The sequence below is a fragment of the Strix uralensis genome, chromosome 8 (genome assembly GCF_047716275.1).
Source record: "Strix uralensis isolate ZFMK-TIS-50842 chromosome 8, bStrUra1, whole genome shotgun sequence".
Classification (NCBI taxonomy): Eukaryota; Metazoa; Chordata; class Aves; order Strigiformes; family Strigidae; genus Strix; species Strix uralensis.
In genome coordinates this window covers 24583618-24608085 of record NC_133979.1, presented here as the reverse complement: position 1 = coordinate 24608085, position 24468 = coordinate 24583618, and the positions used below count along the sequence as shown (strand labels likewise).

Below are 24468 nucleotides of genomic sequence, written 5' to 3'. Positions count from 1 at the left end.
TTTGGAAGCTTTGATACATAGGAAAAAACGTAGGTTTTAGCTTATGAATTTCTAAGCACTGTTGTCATTAAAATGTGCTAGATCCAGGTCTCCTAGAACCCAATATTAAAGAATAAAAGTTCCAATTCATTTTCATCCTTACTGTTACTTTTCACTGGTTTCAGCCAGCAGACTAAAGGTAAGAGGTTAAACGATGACTACAGGAAAAAGCACAAGAAAGTAGTTGATTGGTAAAGTTCTCTACAACCTCATGGGACGACTTACACATTAAGGAAGAGCTATGAAAGTGATTTCAGCAATCAAAAGCTAATTCTCTAGCAATGACACTCAACATGAATTTCAGATTGGGTTGAAGAGTACCATCATTGATACTTTAAGCCCACATTTTTCAATGGACTATAAAACCACTCAAAAAAGCATTCATCAAATAAGATTGTAAAGTATTTTTACCATCTCTCACAGTTTTCCCCTATAAAAATAAATACAGTTTTTGCTTTGTTTTTAAAAAAAACCAAAAGGTTGATATTTTAAAAAATACAAGGCATAAAAACCACATTACAGTTGCATTAGCACTACCAGATCATAGCACAGCAGATGAAGCAACGGTGCTAACAAAAAAATTGGTACCCACATAATCTACCTTTCAAGTGTCAAAGATAGGAAGGCAGCTGCCTTCTCTCTAACTGCATGCAAGAGAAATGTGTTACATATGTCCTTCAGAGGAATCTCCTACTGTTACACAAGAGGCCTAAGACAAAGATTTAAGATGAAGAGATGTGAATGTCCTACCAAGCATTTACTGTGTTTCCTAGTTATTCCCCAACAGTTTTTAGTTTCTCCATTCATATTATCTCCAACAGATTTTTTTACTTACTGAGGTAAATTATTTCTCATAGGCTTAGGTAATAATAGACTTTTATTAAAACAAAAGGCACTATATTTTTAAGTTCAACAGCCCCTTAAGGAATCCCATTTTCTCTTATGATTGTATGATAAATTTCACGTCATTTACTTTCCTACCACTTGCTAATTATATTAGCAATAAATCTTAGCTTTTGTGATATGTTGCTTTCCCTCCATGTAAAGGGAAAGAGTTTCCCTGAATTTCTTGGTAATAGTATTTTATACCCACTGTATCCTATCAGGTGAAAGTTCTGCAGGAAATGGAGGTGAAGACTGGAGTTCGGGTGTGACTTTTGGAATCCCCTTCTGTCTCCAAGCAAATTCAGCTTCACCTGTTTCAACCTGTCCTCCCCGAGTCTCAGTAGTTTCATTACAAAGAGTCTGAGATATCAGTAATGGCTGTCCTTGTTCAAGTTCAAAATTCATAATAAGGGAATCAACCAGAGAGTCCAATTCATCCAAGTTCAGAAAAGGTGCAGGTATTTTCTGGATAGGATTGCTTGCAGAAGGAGAAGACAAGACAAATAAACTGAAGTAGCTGTTAAAATATCCAGCTATGATACAAATCTTTTCTGCAAAGCTCCTGAGAGGGCTTGTGTTTCTGCATGACCCTATAAAAAACAAAAGCAAGAAGAATCAAATGCAGAATTTTGCGAAGAGAAACAAAGTAGCCCTCCCTTCCTCTTGCTTTATAGGTCTCCTGTAGTCCACAGGTTACTATCAAAACAGGTAATAACCAACCCAGATAAATACCTTGTAATGTAGAAGAAACAATTTGACAGACTTCAGCTAGGCACTGCTCCAATTCCAAGTATTTAGCAGCTATGTTACTGCTTTTCTTTATTTGCTGATACAGAGATTCCTCTTCTGGTAATTGAGATTCTCTTTCTTTCTGTATTAATAAAGAGCAATTTTAAAAGAACCAAATACATGACAGTATATTACCTATTAAACATGTTTATTATGGATTCAGTCACATAAACCAGGGCAATGCTGAAACGCAAAATGAAAGTGATGCCAAGTCACAATACATAAGATAGTTCCAAAAAGAAGTGCAGATTATTGACAGGTTAAAAAAAAAGAGCAAATGGAAATGTAAAATCCAGAAAAGGTTTGACTCTTCAAAGATAGATTAAATCACCAATTCTGGTTTTTAATTCAAAATACCAATAACTATGGCTATAAACTAATGAAGTAGTCCTAACACAGTTACAATAGCATTACTGAACTTGAGGCTTTCAACTTAAAAGAAAACAAAACAGGTGGTTAGGCTGTTCATGATGAGCACAAAAAGAAGGAATGTAAGATACAAGTACCTCCAGAAATCCTTTAAGTAAAATTAAAATCAAATTGTTTTGAATGGAAATGCAGTATCCAGATAAGTTAGTGTTCCAATCACAAGAATGCCACTGAGACAGGTAGTGTTACTGGGCAATTGTAGATATACAGAAGGTTTCAATTCCTCCTCTTTGTTACATACATCCTTTAAATTTAAACCCCAGACTCAAAGCACAGATTTTGTGAATCATTTCTCTTACCTTTCTACAATAAGAGATGTTATTTTCAAGAAATCTGGCTAATGCCACAACATTATCCTTTATTCGAGTCTGAATCTACAAAGAAATTTTAATTTTTAATTTGATTCAAGACAAAGTAAAAATACATTAATATTTCAGAAGGATAACAATGAACACTGGCATACTAATGAGAAAAATACTCAAAAGCAGAAGTAATGTTTTCTGCAACATACCATGCAATTTTTCAAATAAAAATATTAACTGGTAGAAAACATTAAGTTTATCTGCAAGGTTTTAAATAACCCCTTAAAATGGAAGGATCAAATGAACAAATTTAACTATTTGCTAAAGAAAGGTTGTCCTGTAATTTTTCTATCACTGTCATTCTAAGTGGCAAGGGTAATCTCTTAAATTAACACCCTGGTGTTCCCTCCCCAACTTCATATTAGTTCCGCCAGCAACAAGCACATACAGGAATCCTGCAGATACATAGGAATCTGCTGCAAGTGAACAGCACTCTGGAAAGCAGACTGCTCAATTCCTTTGGTTGGAAACATGAAGCATTTGGGAGTTAAGCAAGCAGATAGGAACATAAAAGATTTTAGACAGTTCTGTTATTATCTGTAGGATTAAGAATGACAACAGTGAAAACCAGAGTAATAAGACATTTTTGCTTTGAGACAAGCAATTTATCACTCCTCTCCAGCTCATTTGAACCTTTTATCCCAGGACATGTATTACAGATTTTTGAGTAGTAACAAATTCTTTGGAAATAAGTATTTTCTATATCCCAACTCATTAGGGAGACTTTCTTAATGGCCATAGTTCTGCAAATTTCTTAACTTAGAAGAAAAAGAATAGGAATAAACACACATGAGGCAGAAGACAAGATTACTCAGGCGTAGGTAAACCACCACCTTTGGTCTTGCATGCTGTCTGTACTGAACATTTATTTGAAGGAAAAGTGGCAGAACAGGCCTATATATCCCAACACTGAAAGGAAGAACATACACTATATACACCTAGTACCTTGCTGAAAAACATTTCAATCTTTTCAAAGTACTTCCTTGGAATTCAGCCAGGCTTTCTGTCAAAATGACTCACCCACTGAGAAAGTGGCATATTTCTAACTTGCCTACCAGAATTTTCATAAAGTCACAGAAGTATTTTTAACTACGGTACTTATTCCTTATACTTTATTCTACTTTGCATAACTCCCTATAGTATCAACTTTCTCACCATTTGTCACCTAAGCAAAATAAAAGCACAAAATTACAAGCTGTAGCTTAAAAAACAACCCCTGCAGCAAAAAACCAAACAACCCACTACTGAATTCAGCACATAATAAGGTCTGGTTTGCTTTAAGTGTCAAAACACACTAGAGACACAACAATAATATAATGTTTGTTTCATGAAAGAGTAACTCCTCCCCAGAAAATTTCAGCATACTGAAAAAAATCATAACCAAACCTGTTCAATTCAATAAAATATAACTGCTAAACTGGAGGGGGGAAACAAAAGTATGCACACAACTGTTTATAACGAAGTAGTAGGAATATCTCTTCTTAAAATTACAAGAATAATTAAATTGAGGTCGTACTATGAGAGATAAAAGCTTCCCATTGATGTAATTCCTTTCATATGACATTAAGTTTGGAAGGTGACAGGAACAACTCATTAACAGAATATAAATAATTTGCTGTAACATTCCTATAAAGCATTAGAAAGAAAATTAAGATACCACTGCTCCTTATCAACCTGGAAAGTATTTGAAGGTCAGCTGTGATTTTAGTGAATGACATGAAATCAAGCAGGACTTTTGTGGCTTCTGCACTATTAAATAGGTACTTTAGTCAACCAATTTCCCTCCTAAGTGCCCGATTCATGAAAGTGCTTTAGCGTAGCCCAAGCATTAAGCACATGAGAAGACTAGCTCTTAGAAGATATCACTGAACTACTTTAATTTTTAGGTAGTATGCTATTTGGGACTAGGACTATAAGAACAAAATATGACAAAATGAAGTCTTCAAACTTCCTAATAATCTTCCTGACAGTAACTGTAATAACAGAAGTAATTACTATTATCAATATAAAGGAACACTTAACTTTCAGGATCATAAAGTGTTACTACATATTAAATATTCAATCTTTTCATAAATCAAACTCAACAGTATTATACAGAAAAGGTCCACTTGCTCCTTTGTGCCAGTTTTCATATGCCCCCTCTCTTTCATGGTTACACTATGAAATTTCACACAGAATGACCTCCAATGCACAGAGAAATTTTTCTAAATAAGATATAGTTAAGTGTTCTGTCTACATATGGGTGAAAGGCTAAACACTGTAAAAATTTCTGCAAGACTGTAGTCAATATTCCCACTTACCACCCCTCTCAAACTTCTGTTACTGATCATAACTGTATTCCTACTATAAAATTTCTAGATGGAATTGCTGAAAAATAACAGGACATGGTCAAGTGCCTCTAAGATACAGTAGTAGTTTTTCATCTTACTTTCATCTCACCTCATTTTGTGGATATGTTTTCATGAGTTCTTTCTGCACCATTCTTGTTTTTTCCTGTACAGTATCAATGAGAAACTCCAGCCCTGAGCCTACTCCATCATAAATGGCAAGTATAAAGTCCTTTTAAAAATAAAGGTTCAAAATATAATGATTAAATGAATTGATACAGCCTTAAATTAAAACAGATTTTCTGTAGTGGGCTAGAAACTTGCTTTTATTTCTTCAGATTTCTGAAACCTCAATGTGGTACTTAATCACAGATTACTGAACTAAGTGTTGAATTTCAGTGAAATAGGTAGACTTGTACAGTCTCAGTGCAGATACAATGCTAAAAGCACAGTATTTCTTTCTCTTTATAGATGGAAGTTATACAGATTTAAAGTGTGTCTTTAAGGAAAAACAAAATGCAAGGTTATTAACAAGTATCCATTTTCACCATAAAAATGAAGTATTAGATAGACTCTGAAAATATTTAAATCAGTTGATCGTTATATGTAACAAATTGCTTCTGAGCAAGTTACTGAAAATAAAGGTCATGTCAACATTAAAATTACTATTTTTAATCATTATTTCTAGTAAACATTTTTTCACCTGTAGAGTTGTTGCAGGAATATTGTTCTCTTCAGAAAATGAAATATCAGTTCTTGTAACTACTGCCAAATAGCCTATGTATTTCATTGTTTGTTTTACTGTTTGGTTTACTTTGCTCCATGCTTCTGTTACCATCGAGGATATATCTGAAGAACATCCCTGAGAAATAAAGGCATATCATTCACTGAAGCTAGAAAGCATCTTTGGTCAAAGAGCACACACTTTCTATAACATAAGAGTTCATAGCATACAATAGCTTGAGGCATTTTCAGCTTTACATCTTCCTACTTCCAGTGGTTTATCTACCACAGCTAAAAGACAATACCTTGCAGCCACAGAAAAGAATGGTATCGGTATACTACACAGTTTAAAAAAAAAATTACTCTTCACAAGGCTGTAGTATGAACTAGAGTAGTATTTACTGGCCACTGGCTTATAAATACGTTAACAGTAGCACTTCACAATCTAAACTAGCATTTGCTCTTGTCACTAAATGCTTTATTATCCCTTTTTATGTTTAAGAACCTATGCTATTGTCAGGGCCTAGGCACAGAAATGTCTGCATTACTCTGACCTAGCATATGGAAGTACCAATTTAGCGAGCAAAATTGCACCCTTTGCTGTTCACCTTCTTTAAGTGTATTCATTTGTCATTGTGTACATTGGACATTTAAGTGTTCTTAGCAAGTCTGTAGTAAATATTGCATTAGTCCATACAACTTTTCTACACACAGAAGAAAGCTGTAATACACTTTACCTGCAATAGTAACTGTAAATAGCCTCCCAAGTTCTTTACTTCCTGTTTTATTTCTTCATCAACTTTTATAGATCCAGGGCACTTTTGAACATTGTTAAGCCAAAGCTTGGTTAGAACCACAAGCTGGTCAAAAGCAGAGATAATTCTGATGCTGTAGGACTGAGCAGCATGATCAAGAGAGAAAACTACAAGAGAAAGAGATCTATCAGAAGGTCTCCTTTGCAAATAAAAGTAGAAATGTTAGTTCTTTGGACAGGCAAACATGAATGCTTGTGCATCTGAAAGACAAGTCATATGAAAACAAGACTTACAGTTTTCTTGACATCCTTCATCTTGCTGTTCATAGGCTTTTGAAATGACAGACACTCCAGAGAAAATGATAAACAAATTAGTTAGGAGACTATCTGCTATGCTCTTTCCTCCTTCGTGATTCTGTTCCAGTAAATCTAAAGCTGAACTTAGAGATTCTTTGCAAATTCCAGGAAGAAATGATTCAGAAAAGCTTGGGCATATGCTGGATTTATTCTGTGAACCTGTATAACAAAAGCAAAACAGATAGACAAGAAATTCTTCACAGGACTAAGTAGTCAGTCTCTGTAATACTTCTTCAGCAATAATCAGCTACTCAAGATGGCAAGTCAGAACAAATGTGTATACAACATTCTAAATAGTTTCTAGATTCAGTTAATATTACTAATTCCACAGTGAGATTCTTTAACATGAATCTGTCTGTTTCAACAATTGAACCTACAGAGAGACAGAAAATAACAAAACCCAGCCAATCTAAAATAACTGAATGCATAAAGATATTTGAAAGACTGAAGCATCTAATATTTCAGAAAAAAAATTTTATAAAAACACGACAAAAAGGTTGGGGGAACCTCAGGAGTTGAATGAATAGCAACAACTCAAGCAAACGAAGTCTCCAAATTATTATATCAGGATTCATCCTCTGGCAATTTGTTACATGAACTATAATCTTTCTCCAATTAACCTGCATAGTTAAGCAGAGTAATGTTTTAGGTAAATTTAAGTAAGGGTCATAAGTGCTGGTCAGGAAGTTTTTGCTCTAAAAAAACATTATCAAAAATACAAAAAACCCAACTGTTAACAGCTTGACATTATAAACTTGAAGGTATTATGAACAGGACATTTTTCATTTTGTTTTCCAACCCATGCTGTATTTTTTTAAACAACTATTAGAAACACATGTGTTTTATACATGTAGTAGTTTCAAGTTCTCAGCATGAAATGAAAGGTGTTCTGCCATATAGCAAGTACCTGACATATAGGAAGTTTGTATATTCTGAATTGGTTGCAGTTTTATCTCTGACAAACATCCAGAAATTCTCTTGTTCTTCATGAAACTTCTACTTCTAGAAAAGGATGAGTGAAACCATGAAGAAGCTTTAAAAGAAAGGAATCTCTCTCCCCGCACCCACTGAAAGTTCAGTGAATATTAACAGACATCAGGCAAACAAAACAAACATCTACTTTCAATTAATAGAATTTGTTAACACAGAACCAAAACCAGAGTGAAAGCAAGACTACACAGCCCATCGGATGGATCCTCCTTACTTTCTTCAGGCTCTTGCTACTACAGCAGAATCTTCACTCCACATTCCCGTTTTTAAGCTACTAGTTTATTACTGGATTATTATCTAGAACTTGCAACAAAACACATTTCTTTCCTACCTATTTGGACCATGGGAAGCAAACATGTTGGCTTTTTTTGATTTTGTTTGCTGGACAGAATGAATTGCTTTTGGAAAGCCAAATAGGAGGGCTTTTTTCCTTGGTAGAAGTCAGATGTTCTGTAAAGTTCTCTACTGTCAACAAGGCTTCTCTGACCTGGCTCTGGGTGCTTACCTGCTGGTGCCCAAGGCCAGCTCTTGGTAAGACAACTGTCTGAGAAGCCTCAGTCAGCCTGGAAGCTGTTCAAGAAACAGCTGGAAGGAGACTCAGGAGGGTCTCCCCAACTTTTCTTGGAGCTGCATTTAAAATGAGTCGCTTGCCCTTGGTCCTGCCCGACTTACACTGCAGTTGTGTTGTGATCATGCCTGTGCTGGGCCATATACGTTGTTGATCTGGACCTGCAGTCTTGACTTCCCAGTTTGACCTGGGACCTCGTCACAACAGCTGTACCAGCAATCACTGACCCTGCCAACTGTCCCTGAACCTAATCCTGACTTACTGAGCCGATTTCCCAGCTTAACCTCAGCCCTGCCTCATCATTACATACTGAGCTGTAGATCTGGACTGTTGGCTGACCCTAGTTACCATCGCCAGACCTACTGCACTCACCTCAGGCACTGTGGGGCTACACCCTTTCTGACAAGGGCACTGCCCTGTCTACCCTCCTGTCACATTCAGCCCCAAACTGCCCTTCCCTTTTAGAACAGCCTGTCCTTTATGCTCAATGTCACTACACATCAGGAGCACCAAATGTTTAAGTAGCACATGGAATTCAATTTATTTCAGCAGTATGCATGACTGACATAAGATAACTGCTGTCAATGCAGCATACAAAGCCAATTTCCCTTTTCCAGTACCTTTTCTTGTTCAGTTCAGCCTCTATTGTTGCATTTTTAAAATAGGCAGAACAAAACCAAATACGCTTCTGAGAGTCAAGAACACACATTATAATACTGTCCAGAAGGCAGCATCAGACAAAGAAAAGTATAACATTATTCTATCATTAAAACAGTATTTGGACTAAAAATAAAGAAACTGTTTTTCCATTGCATTCTTTTCAGATAACTTTTGTTTACTTAAAATTATCAGGGATGCTTTCCAAAATTTACAGTCAGATAAACTAACCTGCTTTACAGCAGAATAACAACAATCACATGGGCTGCTACCCACTAGCAAAGCTTTAACTAAGGATCTGTTAGCATTTCCGTTACAAGCTACAACTTGCAAGTTTTCAAGTCAGTTATAAATATTGTTACAAGACTAAAACTTCAAATACAAGGTCCCAGACCAATTACAACTTACTCCTTAAAAACAATGTTTTCATATTATAGAAGCATGAAGAAAACATTAAAAACTGCACATTTCACTCTGCACTGATGATATCTACATACATGGTTTAGAAAGCCCTTACGCATGTTTTGACAAAATATACTTCTGGCTTTGGAGGAACTTTTTTGATTTTAATTTCTTGTCCACAAGGGAAGATAAAAGAATGAACAAACAGAAGAGAACTCATCAGCACAGTGTATGGGGTAAGTAAGGATGGGAACAGATGTCCAAGTGCCTATTTAAAAATCACTTGTGTTACTAATCAAATACATCTCTATCTATAACCTTAAACTGTGGGTCCTCTGCAGGGTAATTAAAAGTCCTGTGCTACAGACAAATGTATCCATTTCTGAGACAGCTTTCTGAAATAATTGAGAACAGCCTTTAATTATGTCCAACTAGTTGTCAATGGTCATTCATAAAACCCTCTGGCACTGATCAGATGTACACTGCATATATGCTGTGCCTGACCTCAGAAACATTGCTGTTTAATCTGCCAAACTGCTTTAGTTGACATCCAATTTTTATTAGCAACATGTTACATACTAACACACATTTCATAAGTGATGCCAGTAAAGCATAGTAAGGCAACGTATTTAAAGTTTCCTTCCTTCTTACAAATATATACATACTTTTAATTTAATTTGTAAGTTTGACATCATAATAAGATAAAAAAATTAACAAATAAAAGACTATGTTAGTGTCACAGAAGCATGTTTAGATATTTACAGAAATTTTTTTTTGCTTTAAGCCTAGATGAAGGAGCTACAAATCATTATCACCTTCTTCTGGAAAGAGAGGAAACTGAGGCATCTGAAAGGTCAGGTTCCCACTCATCAGCAGGGTCATAAAATACATCAGCAGCTTTATTGCTATCATTACTCTGAAAAAAATAAAGAAAACACGGGGGAGGAGGAGGGTTAAACAGAAGTAGAGTGATAATAAATCATTCGATGTATGGATGAAGACAACATCTTCTGCTAACAGCAGAACAGTAGTTCTAACGTTGTTTCTTTTGTTAGGATATGTGTAATCTAAAAGATAACTGACTGCCAGCCAACTTGAGGCAGAAGTGTTTGAAAACAAACTAAAACAAGATAAACAGTTAGTGAAGATGCCTAGCTACCCAGTATGAGAGATACAGGAACACCAAGTAGAAAACCTTTTCACAGCTCTCTCCACATGTCAGATTTATAAAAACTCTGGGCATATAATTTACAATTTTTATTTCTTGTTATATGTAGTCTCTGATATTGTTAAGATCCAAACAGTTTTTAGCAGTAAGTATGGCAATATTCTTCTGTCACTGAAAATACTCACATATTACAGAGTTCTATCATAAAGGAGTGTTTCCTCAATTTTTTTTCTGGCTTTTTGTTGATTACTTTTTTACTTTTTAGACATAATATTGAAAGATTTTACTTATACGAAGTTATTCTTTCAAATAAAACATAATTCTTTGGTGAGATGCAATTATTTTCTAAGGTAGAAAAAAAAAAGAGGATTCTGAAGTGTAAAAAACCTTTGTATTTTTCCCTACCAGCACCTTCAGTGCTCCAATAGTTGAGATTTCTTCCTCTGCAAACTTCAAATATGCTATTTATGCCAGAATGTGATTTGCATTTGCAAGCAGTAAGCATCCAAATATTTATATATTTTATTTCAGGCAATTTCTACTCATTTTCAATACTGCTCCAGACTAAACATGATACAGATATGAGAATGAAAAATAACTTATATGATCGGGAGAATGAATCACAAATTCTATTACAGAACAAATTTAGACGAGCTATTCTCTTAATCTAAAACCTGGTCTGAAATATATATTTTTCTTTTGTGTATTAACCAAAAAAAATTCAAACTAGTATAGCATAAACTACAAGAACATTATGGTTCTGCTGGGTTGCCTTGGATCCTTCCTTCATGTTAAGCAGGTCTCTCTCATCTCTAAGAACTTTCCTTCCTTTATCCTCCATTATTTCACTGCAGTCTGAAACAACTTTCAATTCATATGGCAGAAACCAAAAAACAAACAAAATGCAATCATCATCCCTAGAGTCTGGAAAATCCCAGAATACTTCATCGCCAGTAAAAAAAGGAAGGTACTTTTAAGGGCCGCCAGATCTGAGAGTTTGTTTTGGGTTTTAGTTTTTTCCCTCCCCAAGTAGTTCTTAGCCCTCTCAATTCTTCAGCCCTAAAACAGGGAAAAAATGCAATGGAATACAATGAAAACACTGTTCACGTAGAGTCAATAAACTCAATTCTTACGACGTTTCTCTCTTTAGGAGATAAAAAAAATACCATTCTCCCAGCAAATAAGGGCTGATACTGTAATCCCATGGGTATTCAATAATTTGGAACCATTGTCTACTTTCATATAACTAGAAAGGTTTTAGCTGATGGTTATAGTGCTTTTTTGTGGATACAGAACCAAATGTAGGTGCTGTTCCCACTTCCCCCTTTCTTGTATTTTACATCCTTCTCTTCAATACAAAAGACAGTATGATATGCAACAAAATACTTCACATTTAGAGAGGTGCAATACAAAAATATCCAGTTTGTCTGATTAAAAGCCATGGAATTAGAAAAAGGGATTAGTGTGCACCTTAATTGCCAGTTTATTAAACAAAAAAAGATGAAAAAAGCCTTTAAAAACTCCCACTGAAGAACCTAAAGCACATACAGACAAAAACAACCAGTAGCAAATTAACGTACCAGAACCACAGAAAGATAGATAGAACATAGTAATGAACATTCAAGTGACACCTTTAAAAAAAAAAAAAAAAAAAAATCAAGCTTTCCTCTAGAACAGATAACCATTGAACAACAAAAAGAACCACAAAGCAGTCCTTGTTTTACTACTTCCCATTCTGTACACAAAAAGACCTGAATTAAGTCATTGATTTCTACAGTCCTCTTTCTAGGTGATGGACAAGTGCATTTACATGTTTCGTAAAAAATAATCACGTTTTGGTGTTTAAGACCACAAAAATCCGTAAGATTTTCCTCCTGTATGAATTATCAAAGTCTTACCTTTGATAAAATATTAGTGATTATTAGTGGTTTTTCTTCAGTTGTTACTGACCTCATAGACTTCTTTCATTGCTGCTAGTTTGCACTCAAATTTCTCTAGGCTCCAAAATGTTGTTATTCCCAGTTTGATGTTACGAACCTGCACCTGAACAGAAGACACTGTTCCTGTTTTATCATCAATTTTGTCATGCCTAAGAATTTGAGAAAGTTTAAAAAAGAAAAATAAAGACAAAAACCATTATTCATACTGCAAAAATAAACAAGGTACTTGTAGGTAGGATTATACAGAGAATAAAAATGTGATTACAAACACAGAAATTGCTTGAGACTTCATGTATCTCACAAAACCAACAGTGTAGCCACGAAAATTATTTTTCTGTAAAGGCAAAGAAGGATCCCTGCATTCAGAGGTAGAAGTAGATACTAGCATACAAATTCCTGGCTCTCAAGAAACTCAGAATCCAATATATGCTACAGAATTCTACTGGCAGCATTCCTGTCAAAGGATGTGAAAAGACAGTATCTGAAAAACACAGTAATACATACAACTACTAGAAAATCCTAGCTTACCTGCGTTTACTGTAGCTTTTTTTTTTTTAAATGATACAGAATTTTCTCTGCACTAATACAGCTCTGCTCACACCAAGAACATCTGACCAATATACAGGTCCACTTCCAGAACACTCTTCAGCTACAACTAGTGAGTAGCATGGCATAGCAAGAGATCTCTGGAGTGAAAGAACTGGTCCCAAACACCTGATATCCACCATAAACATGTTCTGAGGTTTTTACTTTGAACCACCTCTGTTGCGGTCCTGTGAACTGAACACCTCCTGTAAGTGGCACATATTCCCCAGTTAAGTTTTGTCCAAAAGGAGTGCAGTTAAGTGTGCTTTAGGACCACTTTAATATGTGAAACAAAGCAGGACAGACATGGGCATCAGAAGATTCACTTCCAAAGCACACTCAATTCAAAATTAATTGTCTGTAGACATACCTTTAGATTCTTGTTCTAAAATTCAAATTTGAAATGCAGATTTCAAACTAACAAGACTAAACTACACACTTAAAGCTAGTTTGGAAAAGTGATTTATCTTGTTCAATTTAACAAAACTGTTAAGAAGAAAATGAACAGCTGACTGCATATCCAGAATCCACCCCCCAATTATATATGTGTTATGTACATATGCCCTTATAATTAACTAACTCACTCACCTGTAGAAAATAGTGTTTTTCCCTAATTCATTACTAATGGTGTTGGCCTCTTTGATCATCACAGAAAGCTTCAGGGAATTCCAGTTAAGTGGAACTAATAAAGAATATAGCACACAATGATTAAGTGGATCAATGTTATGCAACAAAACTTTAGGGTTAAAAAAAAAGGCAAAAAAGAAACCACAACCAAGAACGTGAGTGGAATTTTGCCAACAATTCTGTGAGTTTCCAATACACTAGGAAAAAAAAACCCTCTCAGCCACTATAACCCTTTATGAATGGTCAGGTAAAGGGTGTTTCAGAAACAAAGGCATAACACCAGACACTACATATTAATCTGAGATGGGAAACTAAACAGAATCAATTCTGTTACTCCCGTTTCCCCATTGATTTAATGCCTAACCAGTTCAGCCAGATGGGGGAAGGACTTTAAGTAATCGAGGTAAATACAGACTACATGTATATCCACCTAACCACCCTGAACATGATTAAAACAGAGCTTCTAGAACAGTCCAATACATACAGCTTATGAATAGAAAAGAACATAGCAGCCAAAAGGCTCTTGTCGTTCAGGATCCTTCAAGAAGCATTAAAGGAAGAGAAAAAGCTCCTGGATCCACATCTACTAAATCCAAGCCCACCAAGCAAAAGAGAAGTCAGCACCTTTGCAACATTATGTATATACATACTAGTCATAGTTTTATTGCCACTTCCACGATTCTTCTGAAGAGTGTGTATTTCTTCAGCAATCTTCCGCTTCTCAGCTTCCAGAGCTTCAAGTATCTTTGCATGATGAATAGTATGATCTTCTAGAGCCTGGGCCAGGGGGCAGGGAGGAAGTTTTAAAAAAAAAAAAAAAAAAAAAAATATCAAAAATTCTTAATTCTGTTTATTGAAGCAAAATATTTTGTTGCTGTCATTTTAAAGACTCTCAGAACAGAATGAAATTTATATCAGACATCTGCTATATTGATATGAAACCCTTCACCTTCAAACACTGACAGTTTTCTGGTTTTGCTTATTGCTAAGCTCAAAGAAATACTGGAATTTAAGAGAAACAACTTCAAAAAAATGTCATATTTGTTGCAGCAGATATCTATGAACACCAGCCAAAAACCAGTCATTACTTACATTAATGCCTGGAGTCATAACTTTTGGCAGAGGCAACAGTCACTAAAGTTTGGTGCATGAACAAAACCATCCATGTCATATAAGAAATAATGCCAGCATTAGTTTATCCCCAAGTTTAATACAATATCATACTCAGAGTGTAAACAAAAAAATCTGTTCTTTTGCATAAAATTGCTTGGAAGAAAAATACTTCAGAAACGTTTCATTTACAAAGCTTTCTTTAAAAAAAAAAAAAAAAAACGACAAAACCCTGCCACAAACAAACCACAGTTTATCACCTAAAAAGCTTTTTTTTAACATTACCTGCTTGGTAGCTAAGGTCTCCATTTCTAAACGTTTCTTATTAAAGTGTAGTTCTAGCTCAAGGTTTTGCTTTGCCTTTTCTAGCTCTTGTATTTTAGTTGCAGCTTTTTGGTTATTCAGTTCTTGGATTTTCTTCTTATGAGATTCTTCTCTCTAATGCAAAAAAGGACAAATGAGAGGAGGTGTAGCGTTTCTACAGCATTTCTGACCCACCCCTTAGGCAGATACTAAGGTTTATTTTCACTTCAACACATCTAAAACATGCAGCCCCTATGGACTACTCAACCCAGTGTCAGCAATGAAAAGTTATATCCCAGTTCACAAGCATCACATTATGCTTTCTATAGCACATTTAAGAAATAAGATACGCCATCATTATTATTGTTTTATCACAACATGTTATTCTAGTTCAACTTTTGCATATTGTAAAAGTATCGAAAAGACTAACAGAGTAACATGCAAACTTGGAAAAAGAAGCCATATTAACTAAAATACTGTTGTAATTTAAAAATCTCATAGAATAAGTTAGATTCTGTAGGGATTTTTCTTCACACATGTAACACCCTTATCAAATTCACACTGGATTAACATTTTAGTTCCCAACTAATTCTATAAACCAAAATCCCTAGAATAATTCTGAAAGGGATACATACTTTACAACCTCTTGTGTAAGGCTGATTTTTTTTAAAAAGAAGAATGAGGCTTAGCATTCCCTAAGATCCTGTTATAATAAGCAAGACAAAAAAACAAAACAAAACACAAACCAAACAAGAAACAAACAGATACCCCATACTACAGTTTGTTTTGTTTTATGTAATGATACAATGTCAACTTACCACCTCTGCTTCCAGTGATTTTATTTTGCTTTCATAAGCTTCTTTTTGTGAGGCTAGTTCTTGCTGAACCATCTCTTTTGCAATTTGGACACTTTGCATCATTTCTTCCTTGGCTTTCAGTCGTGCCTCTTCAATTTCTGATTCAAGCCTACAAGTGGAGGTATCACACATTCAGAATGCTGGCTTTAATCTCCTATAGGCTGCATAGAGATCATAAACTTTTTTTCTATCATGACAGGAGCCTCCAATTTTAACAATAAGGATATGAAGGTTTGTTTTGTGGGGTTTTTTTTAAGAACAACTTTTACGCTTTATGTAGATATTTTTTATTTCATAGGGAAAATGTAGACACTGGCAGAGATGGAAGATATTCCAGAATTTTAAAGTCCACTCGATTTCCATATTTATTTTTTTATGCCCCTTTCACAAAATTAAGTACTTTAATAGAAACTCACTAAAACACATGAAATTTACTTTTCTGCATCTTAAGTCTGCATCTTGAGTCTTGCAGTTTAATAACTCCCAGGAATGAAACAAGTACAAAACACTTTACTGTCTCTCAAATTTTCCACCATCACAGAAGACCAAGGTTGTGACTTGGGGTTCTTCTCATTTTCCTAAGGTACACATTCATTCCACCTAAGTCTGGAACTTCCATTTCCATTATAAATGGAGTTCACAATAACCTCACTATTTTCCAACTTTCCCTTATTGTGAAATAATTAATAATCTAAAATTTCTCGTTTCTTAAACTTATTGCACGGTTGCATTAACAACTGAACTTATTTTTAGAACAAGAAGATACAATACTTACTGTGTTCTCTGTGCAATAAGCAGCTCATTCTTTGCAAATTCAAAATCTTTTTGACCATCATGCAAAAACATAGTCCCACAAGATGGCCTTGTAACTTTCTGAACTTCTACTGGATGATTAAACCTGAAATAATGGTCTCCCCCAAGGATCACTCGATCACCCTATTGGGAAAGCGGGGGGGAAAGTTTGTTCTATAACTTTTAGATTTATAAGCAAATTTACAGTGCTTAAAACATAGCAGGTGGGGCTAGAAATCAGAGAGGAAAAAGCAAATATATACAGTTTCAGAGCCTTCTAAGAAAACCTGCAGTCTGAAGTTGTAATATTAGCAAAGCCAAGAAATACACACACACACATATTACTGTTACCAAATCCATTACTTACATGATGCAGAACTGTTGGGTCTAAAATGCATTTCCCATTTACGTATGTCTTTGCTTCTCTTAGTGGAATAATAGTCACTTTTCCAACAGTATTTTTTATAACACTGAAAACAAGAAACATTTGTGATATTAGCAGCTCATGTTAATTGCAAATAATGTTTCTTAATAGACTAAAACTCATGCTTTAGATAGTGTCCTGTTACAGTTTTTCCAGATGTGGATTATCTTCATACTATTTAGTTACAACATACATAATTAGTGAGTGACAACATATATTTTGGAAGAGAATCAATACTTAAATCCAAGAAGAATTCACTGCTAAAAAATTACTACAATACTCCATCATCTGAGCATTTCTTTGATAATGCTTAATTTCCCAACACATCCACATCTTTCGTGTTTTTATAACTGATTACTTAAGTTTCTTAGAGCATTTTGTCTAGGACTAATTGCATGGAATCCACTTTAAACAATATTTCTGCAATATGGCCAAGTTGCTCTCTGTTTTTAGTTTTAAGTAAGAACTATCAAGGCATGTCACTTTTCCATTGAACTTGATGTAACAGAATTATATACAGCATCATTTGATCAGCCCTCCTCCAGCATTTCTGCACAAATAGAAAATTTTGCTACATGAATGAAACGAACCTATAAACAACCTTGGTTAACAGATTTCTAGAGGGAACAGAAGGAAGTTACCTTAATCATTAAACAGTACAAAAATTATCCTTAAAGAGTATTTTCCTGGTTAGAAAACTGTATTTTGTTACTGCCAGAAGGAAGAGTGACTCCAAAAGAAGGGAAGGGTGAGAAGAAGTATTCCCTGCTCTCACTTCAAGTGTAAAAAGAACACTACATACCAATGGTCATCAGCAATTAGCACTCCGGAAAGCTGGATATCATGTTTCGAATTTGGTGTATACCTTCCAACTGTGGTTTCCCCTTCCTTGATCATATACAATAGCACCTCAGAAAGCTGAGGATCTTCATTAAGATTGACAAGGTTTGGTAAATGATTGTCCATTTTGAATGCAATTCCTGCTTTCTAGATCAAAGAGAGCACCGCATAAAAAACCAATTTACTTTGTGCATTCAAATATCTATATTAAATTTTTTCAAGTCACAGTAGTCTGTTAAAAGAATAGCATTAGGGAAACCAAATCTTACAGCTACTCTAATTCTTCTGCAAGGCTTGCTGATGTTATATTTTCTATACTATCTTCCACAGAAAGTGAATTAAAGTAAGAAAATGTACCTGCAATTCTTTTATATCTTCTAATTTCCTTTTTTCTGCTTGTTCAAATTTTTCCTTCCAAGCCCTTAATATATTAAGGGGAAAATAACACAACATATTAGGAGAAAATTTCAGCACATAAATTTTATTCTTTCTGTTTTTAAGTAAGACATTAACAACTGCCTGACCTTTGCATTTCTGCCATGTCCCTCTCCTGCTGGTGCAATTTCACCCTCAGAGATGTTATTTCCTGCAAATATCGTCTGTATTTTTCAGGATCAGTGTTCAGAGCACTTTTCTGAGCTGCCTTCAGTTTTTCAATTTCAGCTTTCAATTCTCCATTAGACAAACCACACACACAGTACACACAAAAAATAAAGACAAAACAGCATTTAAACATTTTAGTACAACACTAGAAAATTCATCCTGTTATTTAATTAAAAATTAAACACCTATCCCCATTCCAGGTTCTCAAGTGTAGCCTCTGATATCATCTGAACTTTGGCCAAAAAAACCAAAGGTCCCAAAAGAATAATATTAAAAGGAAGATATCCTAGGTTGTGTGTATTAGCATAGTTGGCAAGTGGTCAGTCAACACAATAGATTAGTAGTAGTAACAACTGTTATGGAGCAGTAAGTTAAACACACATGTAAATGAAAAACCCTCAAAGACTGCAGATGTCAGCCTCACCTCTGATTAGCTTGGCATTCACATCTTCATTTACTTTAGCAATGTTGATAATTGAACAAGCTTGTTTTGCATAGCGAAGAGTGCTGAGTGTTTCTTCTGTACTGCTGGCAGCTGGACTCACTGTGGCAATCATAGCAGTTTGTGAATTTCCACCAAGACTTTCCTTTAACAACCTTCATTTGACAGGAGAGAAGTAGTCAATTCCCGGCCCCCACATAAAAAGAAAAATTAAACTTCTCAATCTGAACAGATTAAATACAAAATACCTAGGGTCTTACTACTTATTTGAGAGTGATTGTTAGCTACTTAAAATACAAACCAAGGTCCTGTTTGCTCTTTACCTGATGTAACAGGCTAATTTCTTCTCTCCATGGATTTGAGAGAGAGGGAGGGAAGGAAAGGAAGTGATGCCTTCTGAATAGAAGAGGAATGAAGAATCTGAGAAAACTTTTACTTCTATATAAAAAATTCTGAAGTATACATACCAAGTAAGGACAGATTCCCGGTAAGGAACAAAAGTTTTCTTTCCATTTCGAGATTGTTTAGAAAGTGCAGAAATAACCTTTCCAAGGGTTAACAGTGATTTATTGATACTCACACCCTCCTACACAAAGCAAAAATAAAAATAATTATAGTATAGTTGTGTTTTCTTGTGTGATGTTATTGACTGTACTGTTGATTTAATTGTGCTTATTCAAAATATGGCACAGCTGTATGATATTAAATGCCACCACTGATTAAAAAAAGATGCAGGAATATCCTAGAAGATCTTCATTTGCAAAAACAGAGATCCTGGCTTTAAAATAAGCACTGTTGAGAACCCTCAAACTTATGAAGGCAGCTTGAAAGAAAGCTTCTTATTAGAAACTATTTACTTAAATCCCCAAAAAAGGGACAAGCCTCAACTCCATGAAATATTTGATTCATGAATGGAAAGTCATGAGGACAGTTTTTTCTCATTCCTTCTAAAGGATCATTAGGCCTGCACAGCATGGGAATGCTGTTCTCAGCAAGATCTGGCCTGCTATACTGCACAGGCAAAACAGCTTCTCAGGGCTACCCACCCTCACTAGCAAAATGCTATCCAGTACATATAAGCATAAGGGCTACACATCCATATTAAGTAAAGTTCCTGCCCAAGAGTCCTGGTAGGCAGAGGGTGCTTTGGAGTTCAGGGGTATTCTTTGGAGTCCCTTCTTTTCTACAGATTTCCAATATTGGTTTACCTTCAGCCTTTCTCCAGTGGTCTGAGCTGTTAAGCAGCATTCACTGCCAGCTAGATCAATGAGATTTATGTGACTGGTAAGCCTACGATCACATTGTTCTTCATCCACATATTCTACCTGGAAAAAGGGAAGATGTTTGCATTCAAACTAAAAAAAAAAAAAAGGCTGAGGACAAGCAGAAATCTAACAAGCTGTTCACTTCAAATGGATTTAAAAATTGACACTTCCATTTACTTTTTGACTTTCATGTACATCCCTTGAAGGAGACCAAGTTCAGACTCTTAACCATAGTATCGACTGTTTGCAGTTGAATAACTGTATACGCATAAACTGCAAACACAACAGATTAGCAAACTATGGGTTTGCGTCTGTAGTTGACTACTGCAGCTATCCAGTAGCCATGGAAATCAGTAAGGTGTTACTGACTTAGAGCAATGATGATCAGCTAAGTAGTCAATGGAAAAGTCTCAGGACTTTTCAGGACTTCTCAGAAACTGCTTCTCCTACCATTGTCCCAGCTCATCCCCTGCAGGAACTAGGCACATCTATCTCAACTTGCACAGCCTAACCTTCTTAGAAGCCAAAATGTGTTGGCAGCAGTGTGAAACTAGGTTTGGCCTCAATTTGGATTCCAGTTACATCTCAAAACTCACACTCCTCAAAAGCTTGGAACTACTCCTAGATCTGCCAGTCTAGACACGTTTATATTGCTGCTATAAATATATGTAGCACAGAGGCAGCAGAATCTACTCAAAGCATGTAAAATAAAACAAGTTTTGCTGTGTAGAAAGCCACGTTAAAATGTCCTGTGCTTTACTCATCTTCAATTATATTCTCACAACAGTTTTGTAGGCAGCACACAAAACAACATTTTACTACCCGGTTTGAACAGATATAACACACGCCACAATACCTTGGTTTGAGTCATGACAAGGGTGAAGACAGAATGAGATCTAGAGCTCTTGTCATTCATTACTGTAGCAGCTGTTGCTCTCTGCTTATTTCCTAGTTCAAGCCAACTCTGTAAGAAATAAAAGTCAAGATGTGAAACCAAAACCTACTTTGGGTAGCTAACTGAAGATTAAAATGTTTGAAAATAAAGTTATAACACAAATGATGATTCCATAAGGGAGGAATTAAAACTTAAGTTTAAGAGATAACCATGTGAAGAGAGTGACACTTGCCTGTATGCATCTACTTAGCTCTATTATATAGGAGTAGTCTTCCTTATCCTTTTACAAACACAGCTGAAATATCATAGACTACTTGGCAGGCTGTAAAGCATTTTCTTCCCATCCATGGAATTTAGTTTTAAGCAGTGAAAGAAGAAATATTTGTATTCCCTTTTAGTAACCAAATAAGTCTTACCTGGATATCGGAGTAAGAACTGACAACATTCCTAAGGTGGGGGAAAAAGAAAAGTTTGGATTCAGACTGTTTTCTTTCTACAATTTTCCCTGCTGCCTGAGTTCTGAAATATTTCCCCAGTTACAGACAAAATACAAATAGACCATGAAAGCACCAGTTGTCTTGAGACTTCCACACACTTATTTCACTAAAGCAATACACTAAAGGAAATACGTCAAGTCAAGCTGGACATTGGTACGCATTTTTGTAAAACTACACAATACTAAGATCTTGCCTAATTTACTGGTGAGTACTCATGCTTTTAGGAATACACCATACATCTATTAAAACGAGAACAGTTCAGACTTACACTGTCAGGCCTTCCACATATGGTCCTAACACTGGGTGTTCTCTTACACGAAGCTGGTGAGAATAATTTTAAAAGTAAAATTATTAGGAGTACATTAGTTAGACCTAGCACTCAGGAATACCTTAACATTAAAAGTAAGTCTAGCCACATCCCTAGTATGACATTTATTATCAGCAAAACTTAACATGAGTCATTTAGAATATTTTCAGGAAAAAAACCTATAACTGAATTTTTCCAGCTGCCTGAGAAATCACAGCAGACTGCACTAGGCCATTGCTCAGAGCTAACTGCAAGAACATGTATCTTAAACAAGATATTTATAGAAGAAACCAACAAAACACTTTACTGCAGCATAGATCTATTACATTTCTAAGTTAAATAGCTTAGCTCAAAATCACTGACAGAACTCAGAGGAAAGCATTCCTATTATAAACAAGATAGTATAGTCTTTACTTCTATGTAAGTAGTCCACATAAGTTCCAAGTTTAGAATAAAAGACTTATTTCAACAGCAAGTTGAATGTAGTATATCTTCCTTATCATAATCTAATATTCATAGTTTACACACAAGTGGTCAGTATTGCATTCAGTATGTTAAAGTACTTTTTTTTTTATTAAATAAAACATGACAAATTCCTTCCCTACATGCCCTACTTAAAACAAATCTCCTTAATTTATGGTTTTACATGTTCTAACACACAAGCACTGAAAACTAGCTAAACTAGTGATGCTTAACTAGTTAATCAGGCCACTGATTTCAACCCCTTCTGCCCCTCCTCCAGCTTCTTGGGAAGCAGACAACCAACAGGGGAAAAAAAAAAGAGCTTCCTGACAGTGCCCATGGCTCTAAGCAGTAAATAATCCAGGGCAAAGAACCTGAAAGATATTATCCATCTTTGGGCTAAGATCGTATATGATAGGAGTTTTCTGTAGCTGGGCAATGTAAATATGCAGAGGAAACAGTGAGGAAGAATTCTCCCTTTGCAAATATTAACATTTTTTATGGACTGCAATTAGATTAAGTGAATGGACATTTCAGTAGTGCTGAGAACTGGGGACACTGATGGATCAAATACAATAGGGCAAACACTTTTTTTCCTCCTCCCAAACACCACTGTAAGACTCCTCACATGGTCATCTTTCATTTTAGAACTCCATCTAAATTACAAGATTATAACTCAAATTATATTTGCACAGAAAACTCTTAATATAATCTGGATATTTAGATAAATAATATTCTAAAAGACTTTTCACAAAAACTGATAGGATCATCTTCATTTCGCAGATAAGGTGAGATGTTAACAACAATTTTAAGAGATTCTACTGAGTTGTTTTGTTCCTATTTCAGCAAGATTTTTTTGCCTTCGCATTTCTGAAGTACCAAGCATTTTGCTTGAAGCCATATAGTGAGATTTTTTTTAATTGATCCTATAATATAATCCTATTATTCACAACAATCTAAGGTACCTGGATAACAAAACGACCACTAGTCATTTGTGCATTTTTGTTTACAGAATAGATGTCACTACTTTGAGATTACACACATACTTGTTTGGGAGCAACTTACTGGTTGTTTCTTCTGTCCACTTTCAGCTTTAAAGACAAGCAAATCATGAATTCTCTCATTGTATACTTCAAAAAAGCTCATTTCAAGATGATACAAAATCTAATAAAATTAATAATAGAAGAGTTATTGATATAATCCACAAAATATTTTCATCATCCTTTATTTCAAAAATTAACGCAGATTGCCAGATCCTGCTATTCAACATTAGAAACATTTGTACTGAAGGTGCTTTCCAAGATAAATGATACCCTAAACCATTGATCTGCTATTACCAATACAATTTACTGGAATTCCATCCACAGCCATTCCCAGATGATAGATATCAAGCTTAAAGCAAAAAAAAAAAAGTATATACATCCACCTCAGATGTTTTAGTACATGAAACCATAGTTTTGTTTGCACCTGCACTAGTCTCATTCCCTTTAGGATCGTGCTTCTACAGCATGATACATGTAACAGAGACGGCATGGATTGATGTTCTCAACATCCCGACATGGAACAGAATAACTTAATGGAAAGATAAACCTTGATTCTACCTACAGCAATTTTTAAAAAAACAACAAATTTCCATGAAAACATATCTCCTTCTTCTGAAGGCATCCAAGTCTTTTTTTTTTCTTTTTTAAATAAAATGCAATTTTCTTTAAGAGAAAAGAATGATTGAAGAAAAACTAAAACTGCAGTCAGAAATACAAGATTTGAGACAATTTGCAGCAACAGAATCACTTATTCACAATGCATAACCAAAGGAATAACAAACATATCTAGCAGCTCTGCATTTTTTAGAAGTTATACTCTCTAGACAAACTCAATAAAAAATAACCTTCTTAGATTTCTCGGTGTCTATCAAATCTACAGAATATTACATGTTCACTGGTATTAGGATTCAAAGTCAAGAATAAATCAATAAAGAAATTTGGAATAGTTAAAAATTGAAAAGTTTCCCTGCATAAGCTTAGATGAATGTTAAGGTCTACTGACCTGTGAGACAGTCCTTACACACA

The 24468-nt window shown here is 35.1% G+C and overlaps 1 protein-coding gene across 1 annotated transcript in view; it reads right to left on the bottom strand.

Moving 5' to 3' along the window:
• Window positions 1–902: 902 nt before the first annotated feature.
• Window positions 903–24468, bottom strand: part of KIF14 (kinesin family member 14) — a 32143-nt gene continuing 8577 nt past the window's right edge. The window contains exons 5-30 of the mRNA XM_074876719.1: window positions 23465–23563; window positions 21899–21951; window positions 21550–21580; window positions 21095–21202; window positions 20182–20298; window positions 19441–19559; window positions 18956–19128; window positions 18453–18600; window positions 18286–18349; window positions 17891–18075; window positions 17032–17134; window positions 16648–16808; window positions 15834–15981; window positions 14998–15150; window positions 14253–14379; window positions 13564–13657; window positions 12401–12539; window positions 10098–10198; window positions 7573–7667; window positions 6603–6824; window positions 6292–6476; window positions 5535–5693; window positions 4944–5063; window positions 2442–2516; window positions 1657–1795; window positions 903–1514 (exon numbers count right to left, since the gene is read on the bottom strand). Of these exons, the coding sequence (XP_074732820.1) occupies window positions 1123–1514; window positions 1657–1795; window positions 2442–2516; window positions 4944–5063; window positions 5535–5693; window positions 6292–6476; window positions 6603–6824; window positions 7573–7667; window positions 10098–10198; window positions 12401–12539; window positions 13564–13657; window positions 14253–14379; window positions 14998–15150; window positions 15834–15981; window positions 16648–16808; window positions 17032–17134; window positions 17891–18075; window positions 18286–18349; window positions 18453–18600; window positions 18956–19128; window positions 19441–19559; window positions 20182–20298; window positions 21095–21202; window positions 21550–21580; window positions 21899–21951; window positions 23465–23563 (3510 nt within the window). The 3' untranslated portion in view covers window positions 903–1122. The remainder of the gene's footprint in view (window positions 1515–1656; window positions 1796–2441; window positions 2517–4943; window positions 5064–5534; window positions 5694–6291; window positions 6477–6602; window positions 6825–7572; window positions 7668–10097; window positions 10199–12400; window positions 12540–13563; window positions 13658–14252; window positions 14380–14997; window positions 15151–15833; window positions 15982–16647; window positions 16809–17031; window positions 17135–17890; window positions 18076–18285; window positions 18350–18452; window positions 18601–18955; window positions 19129–19440; window positions 19560–20181; window positions 20299–21094; window positions 21203–21549; window positions 21581–21898; window positions 21952–23464; window positions 23564–24468) is intronic.